Source organism: Rhea pennata, chromosome 8 (assembly GCF_028389875.1).
Source record: "Rhea pennata isolate bPtePen1 chromosome 8, bPtePen1.pri, whole genome shotgun sequence".
Taxonomy (NCBI): domain Eukaryota; kingdom Metazoa; phylum Chordata; class Aves; order Rheiformes; family Rheidae; genus Rhea; species Rhea pennata.
The window spans coordinates 19,035,045-19,062,857 of NC_084670.1; the positions used below are offsets into that span (position 1 = coordinate 19,035,045).

A 27,813-nucleotide genomic window follows, 5' to 3' on the forward strand; every position below is an offset into this window, starting at 1 on the left:
AGCCTTCTTGTGAAAAGGCTTTTTCTACCAAGCACAAACTGATGACTCTCACCTGCCCTGCACATGTACATGTATGTGTGCATACACACATGCACTTTTTCCTTCACCTTCTGTCATTGCAGTGTTTGACCTGATCATCTTTTATACTTTCCCTTCCAATAGTTGTAGGCTACTTGCTTACTAGCATGTCCCCAGGCCCCTGACTAGTAATAGTGTTCTGCTGAACTTTTTTTCTTTTTTTTGGTCCCCAGAATTCTTTAACTACAAGGTCCAAGCCCTGAACAAGCCCTAAGTATTTTAGGTAACAGCCTCCCCCCTGCCAAGTCAAGGAGGAATAATAGCTTTCCTTAGTTTGCGTAGTGCACACTTATAAGTAGTGAAGCAGAGCTACAGTTGGCTCATACCCAACTTGTCATTCCTTATCAACCTCAAGTTCTTAGCGGGGCTGCTGTTCAGCCAGCTAGTACTGACATGTGGAGCTATTCCAAGTTTTTTTGTTGAAATTTTAGGTATTAGTTCAGCACTTAGGCTTCTCACCTTGCAGTGAGATCTCAACCACTTCCTGCGATTTGCTACTATCTTCAGACTTCTCTCACTGGTGAAGATGTTGAAAAAAACTGGCCTTGCTATTACTTTTAGAGTTGTTCTGCTTGCTTCTGGTCAACAGCTAGCTACTAAGCTATTGGTTACTATTCATTAAGCATAGCAATTTAAATGTTTTTCAAACCATTTAACAGTCAGTTTGTCCAGCCTATGCTTCCCTGATTTTCAAAGGAGACTGCTGTGAGAGTTGATACTAGAAATCTCTAAGTATTTTACACTAGCTGCTCTGCCCTAGTCCACAAAATTGGTTACTTTTTCATAGAAGGCAATCAGCTTGATCAAAAGTAATTTGTAATAAGCAAAAATGTTGGCAGTGCCTGATGATCTTTCTTTCCTTTGTCTGGAAATAGATTCCACAAAGGTGTGCTCATTAGCTTGCTAGGCACTAAAGGGAAACTGGACAGCTTGTAGCTCCCTAGATAGCCCTCTTTTCATTCTTTTAAGATAGCTGTAATGTAAATTCTTCCCTAAGCACTCGTTATTTTTTTGGATGACATGATAGCCTTTCAACCATATTAACCAGCTTGTTCACCTGCCTGGAGGAACAGCCAACCAATCCCATGTTGCTGCTTATCTGTAGAAAGGCTTTCTGCTTAGTTTACTTAGCCAGGTGATCTGTGGCAGGCTCTCAAAACAACACAGTCAATGTTACTTCCCATTTTAATTTTGATCCAGGTTCTCTTGATAAGACCAGATGTCTCCAGATTTGTAGTGGAGTGGTATGTAAAGGTGCATGGAACACAATGGTGCTTCCCTGCATATCCTTCCTAAACACCATGTACTCCTTTTGACAGTGCTCCAGTCATGTCTCTGATTCTAATTATTTCATAGTCCTCTGGCTGTACATATGCTTTCAGTTCTCTATGTCTGTTAACAAGGCTCGGTACGCTAGTATCCAGTGGTTCATGGTATGCCTATGAATGCTATCTCTTCCAAAGAGGAAAATGAGCTTCCTTTGCAGTCTTCACCCAAGTACACCTCCTCTATTTGCACTGTTCCCTCATTTAGCACTAGTCCCTACTTACAAAAAGTTTAAATATAGTTTAAAGCCCTTCTTGCTAGGTTAGCTATTCATTAAAGCATTCTTTATTTGTCAGGTGATTTCCTTCTTCTACAAACATGGTATCATTATCAAAGAACCCAAAGCTTTGCTGATAAAGCTAGCTTTGCAGTCAAATGTGGGTCTGCCAGCTGCATTCGCTCCTACATAGACCTTCTCCTTTGACCAGAAGAATTGAGAATACCACCTAAACTCCTGGCTCACTCTCTCCTGTGTTTGGAGCCTGTTGGTCATTACTTTTGATCTGCTTTAAGCTTTCACTCAGCATGTGGATGTAAAACAACGTAGTTAAAAAGACTACATTAGCATCAATGATCTTAACAAGATCACAGATCTGGGCTTTGAGCCAGCAGGAAATCTCTTGGGTCTGTAGGGTTAATAGGGTCTGTGAGTTCATCAGAACTTATTTTGAGATCTCCTTCTAATGCTGGTTCTGAATTTTCAGATACAGGAGAAAAAATGCATCTAAATACATAAATGACAGCCAAAGCGTGACTTAAAGGGCTTTCTGGTCCTTCAGGTAGGAGGTTGATGAGGTAGTACTAGCTCCAAAATACCTATTCTGCCATAAAAGACTGTTCCATATCTTCTGCTTCTGTCATTGCCAAAACCAGTAATATTTGATTAAATAGTAATAATTTGTGTATTATCAGATGCTCAGATATTGAGGTATCGCCCCTTGAAATATCTCAGGTAAGTCCTCCTACGTGAGCTCTATCTGGATGTATGCTTAAGTGTCCGCTATCTGTGAGATTTGAGTATTTGCCTAGGAAAGGGATTTGGGGTGAAATATGGGTAGACGGGTAGTATCTAGAGGGGTTCTGCTAATTAGGATATTGTGTTGCACATCCACATCAAAGGTAATCTAGCCCTGCCTTCCCTTTTAGTTTACATGTCATTAAAAACTGTTTGTCCTAGAATAAAACATTACAGTTCACATTCATAGCTTCCTACCTCACCCTCCTCTAGGCATATTTTCTGATGCCATTAATGCAAGCTCAAGATCTCTTGCTTTTGAATCAGGTGTTGACAGAAGGGAAGATGAAAATTTATTCTCTGCATTTCTTTCATCTTGTATAACTAATGTGTGTTGGTACTCTTGTCCATTTGAAAACTAATTCCTGGTTCTGTAACAACTTTTCCTTTGATCACAGCCCCACTGGCTCAGCAGTTACATGTGATATTAGCCTTATTTCTTACTAACTGTGATATACAAGGGAAACATTACTCACTGTTATTCCACACCACTCTATATTGTCATGAGACTTGCAGTTACAGTGTCAGTGGAGTTATAATAATGTGATATACCTCTTATTTGCAACCTACAATTCACTTAAAGATGGTAACAGTTCCTACTTATAGACAGAAGGCTACATTCAGGGGAAAGGAAGAAGGCCTCCCGATGTGAGTGAGTAGCAGCCTAGAATGGCTGCAATTGCCCAAAGCACACACTCATCATCACACTCAGGCAAGCAGGAATACAATCCACAAATAAAAATCTATGCTGCTTGAAAACACTAAGTATTAGCATTATTAAAATGTGTACAAAGTTCTGCGATGATACTATTAAGTTTTCTTGATCATCATTATTTGTGAAAATAGCTGAACTAATGTGGTATTTTTGTTCTTGTAAAATTGTATCTAGAACCGAGATAGTTAAAAGCTTAAAAGATGTCCTCTGTCACTAATTGAAAGAATATGTTTTGTTTTGTTCTATTTTGTTTTACTATCAACCAGGCTTTGGTCAGGCTGGAGGCAGAGTCAATGACATGCAAAGTTGTCCTTTTTTTCTCTGAGAGAAACAGGGTTAGTTGAACTAACAAAAGATAAGCAGGCAGATGGCACATCGTGGAGAGCAAAGTACGCTTTCAAAGCTGGTAAGACAATTTGGCCTGGGGTTTGTTTGACTTGGCTCCCATTAGAACAATAGTTTAGAACAGAAGATGAGAAAATCAAAATACAAGGATGCCAGAAAAATAACTGGTTGTAGTCCCTACTTTCTCAATTTTATTTACTCACATTTGCTAGAAGCTGACATGAAAAATACAGAAGATTCTAGACTTTGTTTCACTAAATGCTGGAAAATGTATGGAATACTCTTGACTGGCACAAATTGGTTTGCTGTGCATGTGTAGACAGCATGGTCTTGCAAATATAAAGACCATATTCCTCAATAAAAGAGGAATTCTACTGCTTTCTTGCCAAATAGGTCAGTTTAGGTAGCTCGGCTTGAAATGCCCAGAAACACTGAGTCAGGGTGCGCTGAAGGCAGCGGCAACAATTTCATTGTGCAAAAGCCGTTTGGAACTGCTAGTCTCCAGTAATTTCTTACTCCAGTTCTGCTACTAGATCCATATCTAATATCTCAAGACTACGTCACTAAACTTTATAGGCATTTGAGGTTTTGTGTGATTGAAGAGTTTGACATAAAACTACCCGAATCAAAAGCAAAAGAAATGTTCTTACTTTGTTATGGAAATCCAGGGTAGGCTTATCCAATTGCTTTTGGTCAAAGACTACAAAATGAGGAGGAGGGGTTAGCAGCTGAGAAATGCTGACAATTTAAAGTGACTCTGGGATTCCCCTACAAAACCATGTTCCAATTTTTCCACTTTTCAAAAGCCCTGAGGCAACACAGGTGACACAGTGCTAAGGCTGATAAATCTTATGTGGACAGCATGAGGGTATGGAAGATTGCAAAGATGCATGTTCACCAAAGGAGTAAGCACTCTAGACGCTACTAAGTGTTCTAGCACTTAGTGTACCCCAGAACACTTTAAGAGGATGAAAGATGTAATCTACATTAGTACAGACAGTGCTAATGTGACAGTAAAATGAGAACCACACTTGACCCTCTGCTAACAGCTGTTTCACAAACCAGGTCTGTGCACTTGAGTTTGTCTAGGAACTAATATCTGAGATTCTGATACAATAACCCTGGTTCAGATTTATAAACTACCAAGCTTTCCCACCATTCACCAATCAACTCATTCCAGCAAAAAAAAAGGTTACAGGAAGGAAGATTGGACCAGTATGGACACTGGTACCCCTATTCAGTTCATCCCTGCAACTTTTCCATAAGACTAAAATATTCAAAGGCCACCTTACCTAGAAACTGCATAATCACCACGATAGCTCCAGGAAATAAAGGAAAAACTTAAGTTTTTCTGTTCTTTTAAATACACTTCTTGGCAGTTACTATGGTTGTAATAGGTTTTGTGTTTTTGCCAATCTTGACGAATTTTATACCGCATTATGTTTTCAAAACTCAATAGGAAAAAAGGGATCTGAATGTCGGGGAAAGATAAGGGAAGGTGATAGACACATGAATGTATTGTCTCATGCTGAAACACAAATATCTTGCAAAAATGTCCTCAGTCTTGAAAATGGAACAGAAAAGGAAATATCCAAATAAAAAGACACCATAAATAAGGAAGCCGTGACAATCTCTTGGTAATAGAAAAACGTTGGATTAACAAAATATAAAACTCGAAAGAAAAAAAAAAGCAATAAAACCTCATAGATGGCATATACGCAATTCTTGGGAGCAGAAGTGATGTACAATGTATTGTACTGTTCAACTATAGTAGTGCTTCAAGTTTCAGACTAATTTAGTTCTATGCTAGTGAAAAAAAAACCAGCTAAGTGAAAATACTATTTTTCTTTGAGTAGATCTCATGCTCGTACAAGAAACGTGGTTTAGCTAGGCCAAATATTTGCTTATAATAAGGCACATTACGGTTCCATACTTAATCCTTTTTATATTCTAGATGGCTATTATCAGCTCATGACTGAACTGAATGCTGTGCCTAATCTATGGCTAGGCTTGCATCAACCTTTCTTTAGAGGTTGGGAGAAGCTCACAGTAACTCCAGGATTTCCAGTCTTCTTTCCCCAGTTTTTCTTAGAGGATGCTTTCTATTAATTCACTCTGACATCTCATTTACTAAGAAACTCAATGCCCACTATGATACAAACATCAATTACTTTCCTCCCGCCATGCTTTCTAATTTACGTAACTGAGTCACTGGATGGCTCAAGGGCAGTGAGGGGAAAATCCTGCAACTAGTCCTGAGAAGCTGTGAAGGCTTCTGTGCTACAAAAAGGCTATTAACACAAAGGCTGACACATAAAAAAATTAGTTATATGCTAATCCTAAAGTTGGCGGTATGAGTAATCTGAGTATGAACGGAAGGCTCAGGGTTGGCAGGCATGATTCATATAATCTTATTAGGGTGTCTTAACTGAATCGTATCAGCCTCTGTTTTTATTCCTCCTCCTCTTGCCCAAGAGAAGGAAGCATCCTTGAACAGCCAAGCACCTTCTTCCCCCGATAGCCTGATAAAGCCTCTGAACTTGAGTTTGTAGGCTCGCATTCTGACAAGCATGGCCAGTCATCAGCACGATTCACACAGTTTTCTAAATACATAAACTGAAACCACCATTGTTGTCATCTGATATAGTTTACTGGCATTTGATTTGTGCTATTGATAAAAGGAAGCTAGATGGTTTCTTTTACAGTTACTTGAAGATGTTATCTTTATTAGTTAAAAAAAAGAAATATGGTTTTTTATCTTACTTAAACTTTAAAATATGTGAAAAGGCAATAATGGGCAATTCTTTAGAACATTTCCTTCTGCTGCTTAAGCTTTAAATTGGTTTAAATGTAAGAAAAATTCTGAACTTATTGAAACCAGCATTAATTCTGCCACTGCATTCAATGGGACAAGGATTCAACATTGGGATCTATATTTGCAAGTCTGAATTTAGAACAAGTAGGAGAAAGCATTTGGTACGTTACAGACAAAAATTGTCTACAAGCTGTGTTTCAAGCATAATGTAAAGTATGATATATATTCCTTCTGTATACATGCTTATCCAATTTGTATTTTAAAATAACTCAGTTACATGTCTTACAGTTAACAGATGGCATAGTGTCTTCACACCAGCTTCTACTTACATCAGTGGACAGAAAAAAATTTTTTTTGAAAAAGTTTTTTTTGAAAACTGAATTCTAATCTTCCACACACAACTGAACCAAGAACAAATTTTGGCCTTGAAATAAAATTTGGCCAACCCTCCTCACCAAAAATTGTAAAGGCACACGGGTGTACAATGTTAGCTGTGACTCTCTCCTGGGGCCTCTGCAAGTCCTGGACATGCTGGTAACCTCTGCTCCCAGAAACAAGGGTTTTAGAGCACGGAGTGAAGGTGAGCAGGTTCTGCAACGAGTTGGATCAGGATGTGACATGCATTCTCACCTCCACCTTTCTTGTAACCAAAAACTATTAACTCCACATTTCTTTAACTCCCAAACTAATCAACTGCAATATATTCCTGCACTTTTAACATGAAAAATCACTGATTTAATATATTTATGCTTCTTCTTATACTTTTCAATTACATGAATCACTATCATTCTAAAATATCCTTTACCTGCATATCTGTCAGTTAATAAATGATAGGTGCTGACTGGAGCTCCTCTTCTTAGCTCAGCTGATCTCTGGCCTCACATGTGACCATGAGTCCTCGCCTTGCGCCTGTAGCAATTTAAAATATTGGAAAGGCGTAAGACTGCTTAGCTTGCAACGCCGGCCGCGCGGGGCTGAGCTCTCACTACCAAATCGCACCGTCAGAGCAGAGTCACTAACAGCGATCCAGCCTCCCCTGTCAGCAAACCTCTGTATTAGAGTAAGTGGAAAAATTAAAAAGTTACAAATTTTGCTGCTGCAGTTCAAAACTAGATCGGGATCATTCTGAGAAATGTTTTCTCCAAAGCAGCAGAAATTAATAATTAAAACTGTAACACATACGCAATGGTGTTTATAGTGTCACTTCCAAGAGCGAAGGAGCAGTGAAAAAAAATCTAGTTTGAACTGCGTTTCCCGAGCGACGCGGCTCCCCGTCCCGCCGGGCGGGCAGACCAGGCGCTGCCGGGTGACGGCCCGGGGGGCTGCGCCCGCCGCTCGGGGCCGCGCTCCGCGGCCGCCCCGCCCGCCGGGCCGGGCCGCGGGAGGCGGCGGCGGCGGCGGCGCGGGCCGGGGCCCCGGGCGCGCCCCGCCCTCCCCGCGCGGGCCGGAGGCGGGCGGCGGCGGCGGCGGCGGGGCGGGGCGGCGGCGGGGCGCCGCGCCCGGCGGCGGCGGGGCCCAGGGCGGCCGGGGGCCGCGGGGCGGGCGCGCCGCCGCCGCTCGCGGTGCCGCCGCTCGCGGTGCCTCCGCTCAGGCGGCTGCTGGCGGCGGCGGCGGCGCTCTGAGGCGCTCGCGGGCGGCGGCGGCGCGGGCCGATGGCGAGACCCGGCGCGGGGTGCCCGCCGCCCGCCCGCCGCGTGATGGTGGCGGCGCGGGCGCTGCTCTTCTGGGCGCTGGTGTACAGCTACTGCGGCGTGTGCGCCTGCCTCGCCGGGCTGCGGCTCCTCTGGAGCTTCGGCCGGCGGCCCGGCAGCACCTTCCGCTGGGCGGTGCGGGAGAACCCGCCCGCCTGCCTGCACGACCCCTCCCTGGGCACCCACTGCTACGTCCGGATCAAGGTGACGGCTCGCGGCGGCGGCGGCGGCGGGCGGGAGCGGGGCGCCCCGGGCACGCGGCCCCGCGCCGCGGCCCTGCCGACCCCCGCGCGCACACGTGCGCCGTGCGCGCGCAGGGCTGCGCGCAGGGCTGCACGCACGCCTGCAGCCCTTGCGCGCCTGCTCTCCGGCGTGCGGGTGTGCTGTGCTGCGCAAGCACACGTGCGTGCATGTTTGCTTCTTACACCCGCACACACGTGTGCGGGCATGCCCTCCTCTGCATGCACATGTGTGCACGCATGCACGCCCTTCTGTGCATGTGCATACCTATGCATGCCCTCCTGTGCATGCACACATACGCACGCATGCTCGCCTGCGCGTGCACGCTGGCCCACATGCATGGCTGTATGCACACAGCCATGCGTGCACATGCAGTTGTGCCCCGCCGCCTGGCCTTGCCGCTGCGCACAGTTGGCGGGGCGGCGATGGGGCCGCAGCGGAGCGCGGTCGCTGCTGCCCCGCGTGCGGGCGGCGGGTGCGGAGCCGGCGGCGTGCCGCTGCCCAGCTGCGCAGTCACGTCCTGAGTCAGTCTTTAGGCCACTCTCAGGACTGCAGCCCAGGAAGCGAGAGTCGTGAGCGCTCCCGCAAACGCAGTGAGTGGGGCTGCGTGAGCTTGCTGCTGTCTGTAGATACACTTGAGCAAGCAGTGCCCCGCGCATTTTATAACGTGCTATTGTTAATAAAATGAGCTCCAAGCTCTGACTTTTCTGGGATCAGGGGAGATTGCTGTGTGCCACACGAAACTTATGAAGGATAAATTATGAAGGATCCCTGTTTCTCACGGTTCCATTGTGCTCTTCTTCCGGCATCGTTAGGCAGCATGTGCATACTTTTTGCTCTAAAGCTGTATTCTTTTCTATAGCTCCATACAGTAAATGAGGGGGTTGCTGGAGCAGGGAGGGGTATGGCCGTAACGAAGAGCACGTGGGAGGCCGGGGAGCTGTCGGCATCACGGCCACGCGCTGCGCTCACAAATACGAGCACCCCGCGTAACAGCAGGCCGGCGGGTTGCCCTCTCAACGCCTCCTTCGTGCAGTTCATGCAGAGTCCCATGGAACAAAGGAAAAAGACCGCGTGTTTCAACAGAGATGGCAGCGTCCCGTTGTCCTCGGGCTGTCCCCGTCGGCAGGGGCTGCAAAGGCTGTTGCAGTAACACTCAGGAGGGAGCAGCTGGAAAGCTGGATGGTGGCCCTGGTCTGGGGCTTGTGGCATTTAAACTGCGGCCTGGGCTCTGTGAGACAGCATGGGTTTGGGGGGCAAAAATACTTAAGGGATGGCAGGATAAAGTGTACCAGTGATGATTAATGTGTATGAGTAAAGGGAATGTCCTTAACAGCAATAAATAGATTGAAAAAAAGTCATTGAGGGTAAATCCCTAAAGGGCTCCAAAACCAAAAGCCGTTGGAGGGAGCAGGACTTACCAACTACTCACTAAACTGAGGATCTGAGGAAGGAGGGGGAGAAATGTCTGGGATCAAAGACAGAAGTGATGTAGGGGATGGTGAAGAGGATGTCATGGCCCTAAAATTTACCAAGAAGAGATCATTAAGTACTTAGAAACCTATAGATACTGCTACCACCAAGTTGGAGGGACTCCAGCTTCACTGGCATCCCAGAGAAGAAATATCAGAAATATCAGTCTGGGCAGAACTTAGCAAAAAGTCCCTATTAAATCTACAGTGAGTATGAAAAAAAGAAAACAGATGTTCTCTTTTGAGAGGCCTTTCAAGTAACAAGATGTCAATTAATGATTTTGTAGCTGATCAGTGACTTAACAGTGCCAAGGTAGCTCCAGGAATTTGAAGCATCTGTGGCAAGAAAAGTTTGGTTTTCTGTGCATTTGTGATCCTGGACATGGCATAAGCTCTTGATATATAGGCAAAGGCACAAGTTGACTGTGTTCTTTTTTTCCTCCCTTAAGTAGGAGAGACTGCAACCCATGACATTTGTTCAGGAGATGTATGACCTTTCTTCTGGCAGTTCCCTTCATGTGGTTTCTAAACAACATGTAATATTTTGTAAGCTAAGTCTTTCCCAACTTCTGTATCCAATTCTGTGCAAAAATTCAATAAACCTGTTAGGTCATAATTTCAGCTTATTTAAATTCTGCCAGGTTTGACCTTGAGTTAGCATAAGCTTGTGCACATCCATTCATTTCGATGGCATTTCATTGCTCAGCTTCTGGACTGCAAGGCAATAAGCATCTTGCCTATTGGTAATTCTAGTGATGCACCTTAAAAGGTGCATCAGAAATAATGACTATAGCAGGGTAGGAAGAAGGTGATTGCATTACGACTGTTTTTTCTGAAGCAAGTCTGAGACCTTGACTAGTAAAAATAAGCAAAAACCACTTACTTTCCAGTTATCTTAATTCTGATCACTTTTGTTTTTTAAAAATCCATGCAGCCCTTTATCATGCCAGATTGCAATGTGATCTAGTTTTAAATAGCTGACTATACTGTAAATTAGCTGACAAGATTGACAGTGCATTTAAGGTATACTTTACTAAGTCTTCCCATCAAGTGTATGATGGGTGTCTGTTTGAAAGAAAGGTGCTAGCTTCTGGAAGAATCTGCCTTTCCCAGGCACCATCCCTGGCGGTGCTCTTTCAGAAACGTCAGCGTGCCCGTGGCTGAATTGGCACGCGGTCAACAGAGCTTGTCGCATATTAAAGATGGTCCTCCCTGGAAGGAGCTGTGGCGTTGAGGGTGAGGACGCTCAGCTCTGCCATGGAGCAGCAGATCGCCTCATCTCAGAAACACAGACGACTCCAGCTTCAAGGGGAAGCAATATGTTTTTTTTTGAGGGGCAATAAATTGTTTCTTAGACTATTATCTAAACCATATTTACACTCAGAGCCTAATATTAATAAAAATTCTATGCAGCAATAAAACCCCCCTTTTTTTCCCTTTTCCTTTAGGATTCTGGATTAAGATTCCACTATGTGGCTGCTGGAGAAAGGGGTAAACCGCTCATGCTGCTGCTCCATGGCTTTCCAGAGTTCTGGTAAAACTCTCTGCTTGCTTTGCTTGTATAAAAGAGGCTGCTTGAGATACCAGGGAATGGTCATCTCACTTTAGGTATCCCCAGAGGGATCTGTTGTATATAACTATGCATACTAATAGTATTAAGTTCTAAGGGGGAACAAATGATGAAAACTGTTTTTAACTGCAGCATCCAGAAAATAATTCCTGCAGCCTAACTCAAACCAACCATGCTTTTTCCACTGCAAAGCCATTTTTTCCCCCAAGAATGTACGCTGCTCTTCATACTTTGGAGAAATTACTTATTTTTAATGAATTTCCTGTTTGAAAAAAAAATATGTATAGTCATGGTTAAAATTAGGAACCATAGCAGAGGGTGCTAAAATGAGAATCCATATATATTACGTACAGCATGGACTGCTGCATTTGTTAAAAATAATATACATGAAGTTTTAACTGAAGGAGGGGGAGAAGAACTCGTTCTACAGTGTCTAGTACAGCCTCATTTCAGAAATGCTACTCAGGGAAAAAGGCTCTATTATTAGTTCATCATGAGATGAAGGATGGCACCTGCAGACTCATGAAGGTATGCAGTGAATCAAAACTCACCCTAAACGTTTGTTGACAGCGATGGAAAGCAGTCACCTGTCTAATGTTTTCACCAAGCTGCTTGGGCTATCATTGCCAGATTTAACCAGTGAAGCATGGTTTACAGAACTTGCACCTTAAAAATTAACAAGGGAGTAGAGGGAGCGGCGATGCCAGTAATTCAGCAAGTAAACGATCCTTTTCCATTCTGCACTCAGCTATGGAGCCAGGCTCCACTGTTGACACTGTAATTTTTTCAAGCCGAGCTCAAGTCATACCATGTTGATCTGATGTAGGTAAAAAAGAGGTCAGTTCTCTTCCCTCAGTAGTTTCCTATAAATACTAAAGGCATTGAGGATGATGGTAAAAAATGGTATATATTATTTTCAGATAAATTTTCAAGGAAGCAGATTTTTCTAGTAATAACATGCTAACTAGTGGAATAAAAAATGTAAATGTAGATTAAAAACAGCCTGTTAGATTGGGGGGAGTTTGCATTTTCTATGCAAAAAATATGCTTATCTTGCATAATGTATGTTCTGACATAAAAAGACGGCTGAGACGACAGATAATTTCCCCTACAGTGAGCTTGATACCCAAAATTTAGCATTTTAGTACATATTCTACTAAGATTCAGTATATTTTTTCCAAAATTCAGAAAGCCATTTTTACATTTTAGAACAGTGAGTCACACTTTAAATGACAATTAATATATTATATTATCTGACTACTCAAATGGAATGGAATAATGAATAAAAAGCTTGTATATAGGTCATTGCTACCACCAATAGCATAGCTTATATAGCTGTTTTTAAAAACAAAAAATCATGCAAATAGTTTATAAAATAGGCACACTAGAAATACTGATGTTGGTTGCTTACTCAGTCTGTGTAGAATGTCTTATGCAAGAATTGAGATGGTTTTGAGAGCATAAGATAAAATAATCACAATTTAAGAGCCATTTAAAGCAGTATCAAATTTGTATTGTTTGGCTGGAAAAACAAATGGGTATGTTTCACAGTCACAGATCTTAATTACCAAATCCTCTGCCTTCAGATGTCTCAAGGTTATAACTAGAAGAACTATAACGAGCCAGTACTGACCTTGATGAGTGACTATGAATGTCTTAAGATGAAAGATTATACTTAAGTATATAATGGATCAGAGCCATTAAGAGCCTTAGATGCCTAAGAACGTGAGAATCAATACCAATTTTATGGAAAGACGATATTAAAATACTTCAAAGTGGGCATAATGTGAGATAGCTGGCATCTGTATGGATGTGTATAAGATGGAAATAATGTGATCAGAAAATCATAAAATAATTTCCATTATTTAGTCTTACAAAAAAAAAGGCATTTACCAACTTTTCCAAATCCTGCTTGTGAAGCAGTTTCTGAGTAGTATGTTTCATATGTGGTAACAGGAGTTCTGTGAATGCGAATGTACTTACACAGTCAGACATTTAGTGATTGTTGGACTGCTGTGGAAACCAGATACGGGAATAGCAAGCAGGCATGCTTCTAGAAACAAAAATATTTAATTTATTTATTTACTTATGGGCCTTGTTGTTTCTTCTTACCGAAATATATATGATAGCTCTGACAGTTACCATGGCAAATTCAGCTCCCAAGTTGGTATACAATGACTTTTTAAAATTTAATTCCTGGAGACCTGTCATAAATCATATATTTGCATTATATGGTATTGAAACAAAAAGGTGATGACTGTTCTGTTTACATGAATACAGATTTCTGTAATTAAAAAGTGTTATTGTAATATTGCTTATGTTATGTTTGACTGGAGGCAAAGCTAAAGTGGAAGAGAAAAAAATCTCATATAAACACAGTTTGAATTAAGGTAGAATTCCATGCATCTCACTTACAATAACTGATGATACAAAAGCTTTATATAATTTATCTCAGAGTTTGAAACAAGGCCAGAAGTAAAAGCTAGATCCTAGAAGAGAAGGATTCAGCCATATGCCTAGAAGGATCATATTTTTCACGCATCTTTGAATTACAGTACAAGATTTTTACTTTCTTGGTACTGGCTAGTCACAATTTTAATTGATTTCAATAACAATTGAAGGTCAGGTAGTTCTTGCAGCATCAGGTTTGCCATCTTTATATTATTTTAGCTTTATACCATACTCATACATTCACTACTAACTATTACAGAATGAGGACTATTCTAAGCCTTTGCCCGAGTTCTTCATTTTCCATGTCTTTTAATGTATGTAATTTTATCCCTGTTTTCCACAGAAGCACAAGCAATTAAATGTTTTGTGTAGTACCAACACATTGAGAGATTTCTCTGGAAGAATTCTGGTAATAGAGAGACACAGCTAAAGAAGTAGTAATATAAACCATAGCAGTTGACCAAGTTCATTTGTTACTCATTTCTTTTTTTCAGTTTAATTACTGTATGAGTTATCTGTCATTCCTTTTCTGAAAAGGAGGAAAAAAAATACCCTGTCCCTTGAGGCAGTTCTCCATCCAACCCTTCTTTGTATCAGAGGAAGCTGGGGAGAAGAGAGAACCTATTAGAGCATTATTTCTTGATACTGTTGTGGCTGCAAGCATAAAACAGAAGAGTCGCCTGTGTGCTCTGGTTTGTGCTTGCCTCCTTCGCAGCAAAGGGAGCACGCCAGCTCCAGCAGCAGTGGAAGCAGCCAGGCTCTGGCTGTATCTCCTTCTGAGCGGCTGCGCTTGCTTACTGGGGAACTGAGGAAGGGAGCCTAGAGCAACAGGAGCTGCAAAGGACCACCAGCTCACTGCACACAAAGAGGAGTTCATTGCAAACAAAGCCCAAAAAATTCATCCTCAACTATTTGGGAGCAGGAGGATTGACTAAATTGTACTATCATACTCCTTGACCTTATAACTCCACCTTTTTTTCCCCCTTTGCTAGGTATTCTTGGCGCCATCAATTGCGGGAATTCAAAAGCGAGTATCGAGTGGTGGCCCTGGATTTGAGAGGCTATGGAGAAACAGATGCTCCTTCTCACAAAGAAAATTACAAGTTAGATTGCCTGATAACAGATATAAAGGACATTTTGGAATCTCTTGGTGAGTCAGTAGAAGACAAACTGCTCAACTCAGACTGTTTAAATTTCTGGCAATAAATACCTATCCTTGATTGTAAAAAACTGCATTCTCTTTAATTGATAGACATTATAGATATATATCAATACAGGGTTAAGGATTCTCATATCTTACAGACTATTATCAGTATCAATGAAAAAGATTTGTTTTCAAACCCTGATGTTTTACGTCAGTATAAACAATATGTAAAGACAATTTTCCATCATGCGTTTTAAAAAAGAATCTCCTGTGTGTGCTGTGAAATCCAGCAGCTCGTTCCTATGATCTTTTCTTCTGACTAAAAAGATCTTCACTTACTCCTAATGCTTGCACTTAATGAATACTACTGTGAATTAGAGTCTAATAGCACTTGCAGACAAAAGAATTGAAATCAGGTGAAATTTTTCTGGCATGCACAATATGGAATAAATATACTGGATTTTGTAAAAATGATGACAGTACATGTGCTGTATTTAAAAAAAAAATCCCCAAATATTACTCCTGCACAGTAGTCAGTTCTCAAGAGCTGAATCACTCTGTCTTTTATAGCAGTGAGGGAAAAAGAAAGGAGAACAAGGTTCATATGGCTCCCTGTGCCAAATACACTAAGTAACAAATACACTCAGGAACTGAAGCAGGTCTGCAAAATTTGCCCCTACAGCTCAGCAGGCGGTGTAGCTGTTTTGGGAATAAATTGTAGCACCTAGTGGAGATTATTTCCCCTCCGTACCAAAAGCAAGACAAAGAATTAGACTGTCACTCTCTGAATCGTTTTCATTCCCAGGATGCTGCAACAATAATGAAAATACTAACTGCATTTCACATAAAGAAATTGTAAAGCAGTGATGTAGGCCTAAGGCTTGAATTTAGGATTTGCTTGTGATGTTTGAATACTGTCAAAAGACTAGGCAGGCAGTCCCCACACTGTGTTTACAGTTTCCAACTGTCTCTGGCTGTGTTAATTTCCATGGTAATGCCATAGTTATGCTTGTGAAGTGCTGTCATCTTAATGTAATTTCATAGAGTGTTAAAAAAATTCTGGAAAAGATATTTCTGAGGCTTGTTATCTTTGTTCTAAACCCAAGGTTCTTCTGGAGAGCCTGATTATATCAAAAGTGCTGAAAGAGATTTCCATTCAAGAGAGATTTAAAGATGGTTTGACAAGTGTGTCCAAATTTCTGTCAGAATTTGAAAGAGTTTGGCTTTTACGCATTTGATTTGGCACATATCTGCATTTCATTCAGTGGGGAATGTGATGGTCTCTGACAACACGGAATGTATTCTAAGACTAGTTGGAAAAGGATGGATCAAGCTTTCAAAAAAGTCATGGTTTTTCTCCCCGTTAGTAGTAAAATTCTCATTTTCATCAGTGGAAGGATGAGTAGGTGAATGCTGAGAGCTTTAAGGATTGTCATCAAAGCAGGACATGGAGAAGTGCTGTGGGCCTACTGAGCATATACAATGCTATGTGCATTACATAAAGCATATATATGTAAATGCTATGTGCATATATGCACATACACACACAAATTTATATATACTTCATATAAAATGTATCTATAGCTATTAAGTGTAACTCTCACTTTTTGCATGATGAGGATGTTTAGAGCTTAGACCACCTCCCATATTTAAACCAATTTGTACAGATCAGTTTTGTTAAGGGGGGGCTCAGATCTCTCAGTCTTTCTGCCTGCAGTTTCAAACTCCAAACTCTCCAAACACAACAAGTGTGCATGCATTATAATGACTGCAAGTTGAATTGTGTATTTGACCCTGCATTGGCTGAGATGTAAACAGCGTGGCCATTTGGATACTTGAATGTCTTTAGTTTGACGTTGACATAGTATGGTCAAAGCATAATTGAAGGCAAATTAAATAATTCTACTTGTGTGTTAAAATTCTAACTATAACAGTGCACTAATTTTTCTGGCCATTAATAATGGAAGCAGTGCAGTATGAAATAGCTGTGTTAGCAAATGTGCTGGACCACTAGTTTTACCTAAAAATCATTGTATGTGATAATTTGTATGGATAGAAATGTTACTGAAATAAAGTCCAAATCTGTGTTTATGTGGCAGGATACAACAAGTGTGTGTTGATTGGCCATGACTGGGGAGGAATGATCGCTTGGTTAGTGGCTATTTGTTACCCAGAAATGGTGACTAAACTGATTGTGGTTAATTTCCCTCATCCTTCTGTGTTTACAGGTGAGTTTTATAGTAGTCTTACGTTAATCCAGAATATTTGTATTTTCACTGAGATTGTGTCTGCTTTGAGGGGATTTGAAGAGGAACAAACTACTTGCTTTTAGTAACATATTCAGCAGACAAGTTACTAGTATTCAGTGCCTCTCACAAACTGGACTGCATTTCATGAAACATTAAAGTATCAAGTATTTTAATTTTGGAAAAAAGTTATTGTAGGAAGTGGGAGAACTTGCAAGCAAGCTTACTGTTTTTTTTGTTTGTCTGTTTGTTTTTTGTTAATCCAAAGGTCCAGAAATTTAATTTTCTTATACATGAATCTCTTTCATACCGTTTTGACAGGATAAAGTTCCCTGAGCATGGGTATATATTACATTACATCTAGGTTAAGGCCTCACTGCATTATTAGAACTTTATAAAACACCCTCTGTATGAATGAGAATTTAGATTTTTAGAATTTAATCCTGTTTTAGGTGACAAGTGAAACTTTTTATGATCTTCTACAATATTCATTGGAATAAGACAACCTTTCCAGGCTATTTACTAGAGGCTCAGGAACATACTAGCAGTGAGATGAAGCAAGGATTTACGTACACTATTAGAATTTGTGGTATGATAGGCTTTGAGTTTGTCTACTACCCAGAGTTACAAAAAGATTCATAGGGATTAGATTTATTCATTCACTATTTAAAATTACAGTAATATCTCACTAATTTTAATTTCTTCAATTGCTGTCCTCATCCTTTCTCCATTAAGATACTTAATAATATTCAATGAGGCTTTAATTTTCATCTCAGCTGAACGTAAATGTGACTTTCCCTGGTGTACGTCACTTAGAACCAGAACCATTCACACTCACTGCTCTTACAATGTTCTTGGCTACCCTTCCAAGACATTAAAGAACATTTTGATGGGTAATTAAACCTCACTTACCACAGAAGAGGTCTGTTCTCCACTGCTAGAGCAAGCAGGAGCTTTTACAGTATTTTCCCAGAGAGCAGTAGCCAGCCTGCATAGAAGCAAAATACATTTTACTATAGGCTTTTTTAGTATTTGTTTGCATACTTGTTAAAGTACAAAATCTGTTCTGTAACTTGAGATAATCTCCCTGGATCAAATTTGTTCTGCTTTGGAAAATACACTGCTTATAAATTGACTGTTCTGCCTATAATCATTACCATATTCTTTACTATGATAAAAGTCAGGTTCTTTTTTTGTATTATTTATACATTTAATTCCATAGTAATAATTAAAATACTCTCAGCCACTCCTAAGAGATTACTGTACTTCTTATTGTATGTCTCACTTGCTTGAAATTGCTTGATCTTCAGTCTTGTGCCTTACATATCACTACTTTACACAATCTATAATCACTTAGTCACTTAATGCATGTCATTTCTTGTTGTTAACTGATAGCAATTATGATACTAGATTTTGAGAGTTTCTTCCTTATGGTTTCCATCTCAGGATTTCTTGACTTCTCACTGCATTCATATGTCCTAACATCAAAGGATTGGTAACAGATCTATTTTTATTAGTTATGCTCAGCAATGAGGTGGGGAAGTCTGCCTGTTAGAAAATGGTGAGTTAGCTTTTTCACTATTGAAGAGATCTCTGTAGTCCTTGCAAAATTAAAATATTAAACACAAACTTTAGATATCAGGCAATTCCAAAAATACGTTAGCTTCCTAACACCCTAGGAAACATATTAGTAACATATGAGTGCAGAAAAGTCACGTGAACAGTGCTGATGATGGTCCATCGAAGGAAAAATATAATAGCTGGTGCAATTTAAGAATGTAAAAGGTAAGAATGTTTAGAAGATAGCTGAGACTTAAATTTATTTTGTTTTAAAACCAATTTTCATTCACTGTCAGAATTAATATTTCAGAGTTGTCTCCTATTTTGGGAATTAAATGTTGCCTTCCTGAATTTGCATCTGTAAAGGATAGGTTCTAGACTTCTACCCAGTATCTGCCTTTGTTCTGTGCTTGCTCCTAGGCAGTTAGATATTTGAATGTCAGTGTTGGCTCTTGCAACTCACTGGAGACACAAAACTACAATTTCAAAAAAGACTTAATGTAAATTCAGCTACATCATTTCCTTTTGTTATATATGTCTCCACTGTCTTTCAAAAGTGACACTCTATGATCTTGATTATGGTTCTTGAAATTGCCAAGAAAGAAGATTGCTAGAAAAACAGTCCTTTCATGAGCAGGATTGATGCTGTCTTTATCAATGTAAGTAGATTATCATCTATGGATTTTTGTGCATCACTTTTTTTGATAAGAGAAAAACTTAAAGACAGCAGAAACACCTGAATTTATGCCTTTGTTATTCCACAGCTGAAAAAATGCAACTTTAAGTGAAAACTTCCCAAGCTATGAAACCCTTCAGTGTCACTGCTCTCACCTAATCTTTGACAGGCTTCTGTTTTGCTCTCTATTTCTATTAACACCTAAAACAAAAGAAGTATGTTTTAATAACCACATTGTATACTTCTGAAACAATAATCATCTTTTGTCACACAGCATGTTCTAATGTAATACTTTTAAAACATTCCTTTAAGTTTAAAAAGTAGTGATATTAACAGTAATTTTGTTTGAGTCATCAGTTTTCATTTTTAATTCATGGGCATTTTTGTTTCAGAATATATTCTACGACATCCATCACAATTGATTAAATCTGGTTATTACTTCTTTTTCCAAATGCCATGGTTTCCTGAATTCATGTTTACAGTAAATGATTTCAAGGTGAGCAAAATGAGTGCCCTTGTTTGTATATTGAACTGTGAGTGATGGAACAATTGCCACCTACATTGATCCCTTCTGATGTTACTGTGTAACTATAGTTACTGGAGAAAAATTAGGTGTTTTCTGTTTTTCCTTCAGCTTTGTGTGTTTCTTTTAGGCTAGTGGAGTATTAAACAGACTAACACATATTTGGATGTAAGTATTTAGTACTTACTAAATACTAAGTATTCATTCTTGCTTTTGCGTTTCTGGCAGGTGCTTAGGTATGTACTTTTAACCTACAGGACTATAGTGCATTTCTCCTTCTAGGCAGTCAGCTGGTTGCATATTATTTGTGTCCATGCCCATGTGACACATTTGGTACCTGGGGAACTCCTCCTGCCTTTGCAGAAGCTCCTGTGTGCAGCAGGACAACGCCCTGCCCCTCACTGCCTGACACAGGGCAGGCAGCCAGGGATCTGAATATCAAATTCTGCCACGTGATTTATTCTGCCTGAGAACCAGTAGGGCCAATATCTTGTATAAACTTAAAAAACAAATACAAATGCATAGAAACAGAAAAAGCACCTAAAAGCTTGCATCCTCCTCCACACATACAGTCCAGACCAGAGCTCCCAGTGGTGCTGCAAAGGCAGCATGCACGGGGAGGACACAGCCTGAGGGCAGCCTGGCTCATTCTCCCTCCCACTCTCTCGGCTGCTGGGGTCCATCTCTAGGACAAATCTCTGCATTAAACTTGCCTTTGCCTGTAACAGGTGACAGGGTGGGACCCAGAACTGAGTAACTTGGTAATATGGGTATATGTTAGTACTTTATTCTTCTGAAATAAATTATACTAGAGATAAGTATATTGTAGGCTTTGCTTATGGCTCTCTAAAAAACATTTGAATCGTTCACTACATACCAAAATGTATAGGTACGTTTAGAAAGATGTGTTCTGTTGAAGGAGAGAAATAGCCTTTTCTAGGTATCTTAGGTCATGACTTTTTATTTTTCATTTTCTAGGTTCTGAAAAATTTATTTACCAGCCAGGCTACTGGAATTGGAAGGAAAGGCTGTAGATTAACAGCAGAGGATATTGAAGCTTATCTCTATGTCTTTTCACAACCTGGAGCATTAACCGGACCCATTAACCATTACAGAAATATTTTCAGGTCAGTATAACATTCTGAAACCAGGTAAAATATTTTAGAGACCTCTGGAGGCCAAAAATGTTATTGTATCTTCTGCCACTAAGGTAGGAAGGAAAAAGGCAAATCTGTTCCTGAAGTCTGAACAGCAAATAAATACATTCAGTGTCAGGCAGTGTGAAGCAAAGCGCACTGTATGGTATATCCACAGAAGATAATGAAACAATTAGTGTGCTGATGAAGAATTTTTTTTTTTCAAAATTTAAGAAAACAAAGAAAGATCCTTCATCATTCATAGAGCTTGAGGCAACCACAAAAGTTCATCCCTAAATGATAATAAGTTAATATCAATTAATTGTTTGTGTTACGGTTCATATTATGGAATAAGCTCTGTGAAGAACAATGAGATCCAAGTAAGTTTCCCTCTTTATCATTTTATGATACCATGTCGCTCTCTAATTTTATGATATTTGGGCTGGCTTTTATAAAAGGCAATTCCGTGATTTCTTTTTTTTTTTTTTGGGGGGGGGTAGTTAACCCTAAAGGAAAAAGAACTATGGTTTTTCTTTTTGTCTTGCGTAGGTCTCATCAGACTCAGTGACAGCAATGAGCATATATAGCAGGGTGCATGTACAGGCTAAAAGAGAGAATATCATGATAGGAAATAATCTTGCAAGCTTAACATTTATTTTTTCCTAGAAGTTTTCTAATGATTTAAACTGTCTTGGAAAAAGTTGGTCTGGCTTTAAAGACTGAACCCCATTTTTATCCACTAAAAACTTTGTGAGCCAGAAAGTCTTAATTCTTCATGTACTCTACTCATGATTTGTGGCCCTAACTTTAAGGAATACCCCAAGACGAGTGGGTTTGAACTCCTTATTCCCTCACTGCCTCCAGTCTTCAGTAGTGCCAAATCTCCTGCATGCTTCTCTAACAACAAGCAAGCTTCCCAGTGTTCTTAATAATGCTAATTCTTTTCTTTCTCTAAATTCAAACAGTAGATTATAGGAGCAGATTAATTTTTCATTTTCTCTAGCCCTAATTTAGTGCCACCCTTTCGGCTCTTTCTGTGCCTTCCATGTTGTCGCTGAGCAGGAGAACATTCAGCAGGGAAATAATGACAGAAAAACGGGGATCTGAGCTAGATGCTTCTTGTACAGGTTTGGAGACGAAACTGGAAAGAGGAAGTACAGAGGTGATTTACTTTTTTCTAAGCAAGAGCACTAAGTGCAGATACCAATGGGGAAAAAAGAAGTGGCTGTGCTTGTAGCAGTTCACTTATTTGAAGCTATGTGGGGAGCAGTTGATGCCATCAGCTGGGATGCCCCAGGGCACTGTGGCAGCTGCACTGCAGGAGACTCTAGGGTAGAGCTAAGGAGGAGCTCTAGGAGCACGAGTCTCCTGAGCGTTGTTCCTTGCAGTTGCTGCAGCACCTCACATCAGCAAGTGAGCACATGGACCAGATGCTTCTCTGACAGTAACAGTGAAATATTTGTGTTTGTTGAAAGCTGAATTGCTATGGGATTCAGCTTAGATGACTGCAACAGTTGCATGTGCTAGAACTATTGTTTCAGATCTTCAGGCTCAAGACAAAAGCCCAATACCAGCTATTAATCAGAAAGTATCTTCACAGAGCTATGAACTCGTGTGTGCCTGTGAGTGTACACGCTACTTGGTTTATTCTTCTAAGGAAAGTATGACTAGATTGAATTTGGAGGATGCCATTTTAACTGACCTCAGCCACAGTGCAGCAGGTTTTGGACTAGAAGAGAAAGATTGGTCTTCAGCTCACATGGCTCTTGCCCCAATTCTCATGGTCACATTAGAATGTGAATCATTAAATACTAAAGCTGGATTGAAATTTGGATTGAACTGGACCTGCCAGTGGGCTGGCACTGGTGACCTGCATGTTAAAGGCTCCAGCTCATTACTGTCCACCTGTCTACCTTGACTATTGGGATCTTCAGAGCTTAATTCTACTGGGTTATTATCAAAGAGATGATGAAATCATCTAGTTCCATCCATCCATCAACAACACATTTTTGTTTAGATAGCATAGCAGTAATTCCATAATCTATAATTCAGACGCAAACACCTTCGGAATTATACTCAAAAAGCTTTTGTCTCACACTTAAGAGAGATAAGCAATTGAAGTTTGAATTTTCTTCTGCCACACAATTTTTAAAAAATGGGATTACTCTTACAGGAGTTAGGAAATACTTCAGTAAAACAGAAAAATTACTGGTCAGTAGTACCATATAGAAGGTCTGAATGTTTTTCAAAGATAGACTTCCCAACTGGTATTCCCTTTCTAAATGTGAAATTTGCATGTTAATTCTTGTTAGAAGATATTTCTAGAAACTTAAGACACAATGCAATGTTCCATACTCCAGACTGAAAAGAAATGTAGTGTGCATCATAGGCAATGAAAAATGACAAATAAGTGTCATTTTATCTATGCACTGTGTGTAAAAAGCCCAGTTGAGTTTTCTTAAGCAAGGCTACAAATTTTGCACAACACTTAGTTACAAGATAATAGTAATAAACTGTACAGTAGTGCAAAATATGTATACAATATAAATAGTGAAGAAATCCAGGACTTAGAAAGTTAAGAGGTAAAGAGATTAGTCTAAGTATACTAAGTGTGCTGAATCAGATAATCAGATTATCACTTTTAACAATGATACTACAAATAAGCTATGGTTCAGTGTGATCGGTCAGTTTGAAAAATGAGATCTAAATCAACTACTACAAAAGCCACTTTGAATTTCCCTAGTTCATCATTCAAACCTGAGAGAACTCACATTATTTTACCTTTGCTTCTAATACATTCAGTCTGATTAGAATACTGAATACAGAATGTTGAGCTCAAAAAGAAAAGGCCAAACTTTTAATTATATGACTTTATATGACTGATTTAATTATATGACTGAATTATATCTTTCTTAAGAATATAGTGATTTTTCAGGAAAGGCTGTCTTTATAACTGTCTTTAAATATCTAAGAGACTGTTGCATACGAAAGGAGAATAATCTGTTCTCCATTTTCCTGCTGGATAAGATGAGCAATGGTTTTAAATTTCTACAAGAAAGATTCATAGTAGATAGAAGGACTGGTGTAGCACTGAGTTATGGAACTGCCAACTTGGAAGACCTTACAGGAAAAGCAAGATAAATATCTTCTGTAGGTTGAGTCCACTTTAGGGCAAGAGAATGATTTTCTAAGGTTTCTGCCACTCGGTATCTATGATTTTATGTTTCTTTAAGAAACAAACACAAGAATGGGAAACAGGAGGCCATTTACATTAGAAAACATGTAATCACATCATCAGTAATTTTTTTATGTCTTTTGCTTAATAATAGTATTTATCAGAATAAAAACAAGCTGAAAACTACCATTTTGTTAGAAAAATTAATCGCTATTACATTCAATAGCTATGAAATTCTTCTCTTTTTTCCCCTTTAAATTTCACAACCAGTAATTCATACTGCAGTGTGATGCATTAGAATATAGCCTATCAATTATATATAAAAAGTGCTGTTTTACCTCTGCTTTGTATATACTTTCTCCATGCGAGAACATAGTATGCCATACAGTGTAGTCCCAGCACCACACAAAATATTTGTTTAAGCCTTATGCAGAGAAAGTGCAAAGAAATTTGGAGATTCAGCCTAATAAATGCTTATTAATATATAATTGTAAAAACTGAATTATGATTTAAAGTGGCCTTTTATTAAAAGCAAAAGCTCTAGACTGCTGAGGCTTCAAACAGATTATTGCTGTGCAGATTTTTAGGGAACAGTTTTATTTCACTGCATACAGATTTAGGTATGCAAGTTCAAGGCCTTCAAAAAGATACTGTATCTATCTGTACTGAGAACTTTGATGCATTTTGAATGTTTTTACGAATCTCAGGGAAGAGCAAATGTAATCAGTTCAGCACTGCAGCCATCAATGTCCTATTGAAAGTTGTTTTCTATAAATACTTTTAGCCATGCCACTCCGTATTTAATTTTGAGCAGATCTGAGACACTCTAGCTGATACTTCCTTTACTGCTTTAAAAAGGCAGTAAAAACAGCCTGCCATTTCCTGGACAAAAATTTTTTTTTTTCACTTTGGCCAGTCAGTAGTAGGATGCCTTGACACTGTATTCTAACTGTGATTCAAAGCATCATGTTTCATTAAAAGCTACTTAGAGTAAATAATACCAGTTCAGAAATTTGTCATACCATTCATCAACCAAGGAAAAACTACTGATCTACAAAATTCTGGCCGTGTTTTCTACTTCACTTTTGCAGAGATCACAGGGCTCCTGAGCTGTGCATCGTGAGGAAGCATCATTCATGTTCCAAAAATAAGACCACTGTTTGCAACTAGCTACTGATACAGACATGTTATAGTAAAAGTTTCTTCTTACAGTGTTACCATCCCTAAAAACAATGAGAGGACACTGATTCACATGAGTTTTTTTTTTTTTTTTTTTTTTTTTTGTATGGTAGAAGATATCTTGGAACCCGGAAAGCTTGAAATAAGTTACTGTATGTTGATTTCAAAAGCTAAGTTGACTAAATCTGTCTTTGTTCTTTTTTTTAAAAAACGAGACTAAACTAGGTGTGTTTTATTTTTTGAAGTTGCCTACCTCTACAGCACCATGAAGTCATTATGCCAACCCTGCTGTTATGGGGAGAAAGAGATGCATTTATGGAAGTTGAGATGGCAGAAATTACACGGATTTATGTTAAAAATCACTTCAGATTAACTATTTTGTCTGAAGCCAGTCATTGGCTCCAGCAGGATCAACCTGACATTGTGAACAAGTTGATATGGACCTTTCTAAAGGAAGAGAATACAAGAAAAAGAGAATGATTGTACATGTTTTAAGGGGTCTACATAGAAGCTCTTCAGATTTAAAAACTAATTGTTATCAGGGCCATATTTCCAGCCTGCCTTCTATTTTGAGCTCTGTTAGAGAAAAGTGTTTTCAATGTACTGTACATTTGGACACCAATGTTACTGCTAAAAGAAGTGAGTATGAAAATATATGATACCAACACTGGTTTTACCTGTATACTTGTATTTTGCACATAAAACACCTGCCTTAAGATGTATGTATTTGTACAGAAAGGAAGTCATGGAAAGCTGCTTGGTTTTGTTTTTTCACTTGCTTTACAGTTTTAACATGTGGTGCCTTTTACAGATTTATAATCGGACAGTGGAGTGGTGCCATACAAAAAGGAAGCTATGAGTTTTCATTCTAGATTCACCTGAATTTTTTTACTGTATTTTACCATTAAGACACTTACTAACTCTTTTTATTAGGTATATTTTAGCATACTGAATGAAAAATTTCTGGGCACATTTCTAGTCTTCAAGTGAACAATGATACCTATCTTGTTGTATTGTTGAATGCAGCTGCTTTGTGCAATGTGTTTTTCCTGACTGAAAATTGAGAACCTGTACACTCAACATGTCTGAACAAGAATAGAAAATTAAGATCTATACTCGTAACTTATGTATCAAATCCACCTCTGCCTAATAAAATGCAACTTACATTATGCCCTTTATCTGGCTTCTTATGGAGAGAGTTCTCACTGAAGCGAAGAATGAGGTCTGAAAAGCTGAAGTGTCTGTCCACTGTATAGCTTTCCTAATACTGTGATTGTTGTAGTTGCTTGGAAATAAAGCCCCATTGTTGGCATTACTCTTCCTATGTTAGAAACTTCTGTTCTGGCCTCCAAGAACTGCTGCCAAATTCCAGTGTTTATAGGAGGAAGAGACACAACGACTCTGAAAACAGAGGGTAGAATTAACTTGGATGTGATGGGAGAAGAAAACTGGATGCTACCAACAAAGAAAAACGTATTAAATGGGAGTCCCCAGAAGAAGTGAGTCCCCTGCCTGTGCGATCTCCCAAGGCTCCTTCTCCACTTGCAGCTCTGCAATTGCATTGGGAATAGCTGAGCCTGAGCCAAGTGCCCACACCACAAGTGGGAGACAGCTGAGAGGTACTGGAGACTTCCAAGCATGATATGGCCCTGATAACAATCTGTAGTAAAAGAAGCCTGTGACCATTAGAGTTTATAAATGTTGAAAATGTTTTGGGAAAGATCATCCTTGCAAGTCAAGTACCATCCACAGCTGGAAAAGGCAAGATTAATACCATTACCATCATCCTGAGGTGACCCTTAGATCATGTGAATTGCATGAAAGGAAGCAGATCAAGTGTGCTTAGGCTGACAGCACAGGCTAGTTATGAGCAGAAGCTATGAGCAGAATCTGTGCTCATAACCTACATGAGAGTCTGCAAGAACTGGACTCCAGGACTATTCCTGGCAGCCAGTTGGGCCAGGCGGGTTCATCCCTGTTTAGATGCACACTTAGCACAAACATGAAAGGGGAAGTGAGACCTTCTTTAAAAATAATAAAAAAAACTTTAACTTCTTTGTGCCCTAGCAATAAACTTGAAAAAAAACTCTCCTTGTCCTAGAAGGACGTCGTAAAGCTGCTTCTATTGTCTGCAGAGCAGTTGAGTTCAGTTGCTTGGTAGGAAATCCCTTCCTGGACTGCACGAGCTTTTCTGAAGGGCTGGGGAGCCCCTGGCCCGGCAGGAGCCCCTGCGGAGCCCCTGGGGAGCCCCTGGCCTGGCAGGAGCCCCTGCGGAGCCCCTGGGGAGCCCTGGCCTGGCAGGAGCCCCTGGGGAGCCCCTGGGGAGCCCCTGGCCCGGCAGGAGACTCTCGGGAGCCCCTGGGGAGCCCTGGCCTGGCAGGAGCCCCTGGGGAGCCCCTGGGGAGCCCTGGCCTGGCAGGAGCCCCTCGGGAGCCCCTGGGGAGCCCCTGGCCCGG

The 27,813-nt window shown here is 40.2% G+C and overlaps 1 protein-coding gene across 1 annotated transcript; it reads left to right on the top strand.

The window, feature by feature from the left end:
• The first annotated feature begins 7,946 nt into the window (after nucleotides 1-7,946).
• On the top strand, nucleotides 7,947-26,673 carry EPHX4 (epoxide hydrolase 4). The gene is made up of 7 exons (XM_062581333.1): nucleotides 7,947-8,189; nucleotides 11,146-11,231; nucleotides 14,711-14,868; nucleotides 16,962-17,090; nucleotides 19,737-19,840; nucleotides 20,846-20,994; nucleotides 25,603-26,673. The coding sequence occupies exons 1-7, from the start codon at nucleotides 7,947-7,949 to the stop codon at nucleotides 25,835-25,837; spliced, it is 1,104 nt and encodes a 367-aa protein (XP_062437317.1). The 3' UTR covers nucleotides 25,838-26,673.
• The last annotated feature ends 1,140 nt before the right edge of the window (nucleotides 26,674-27,813 follow it).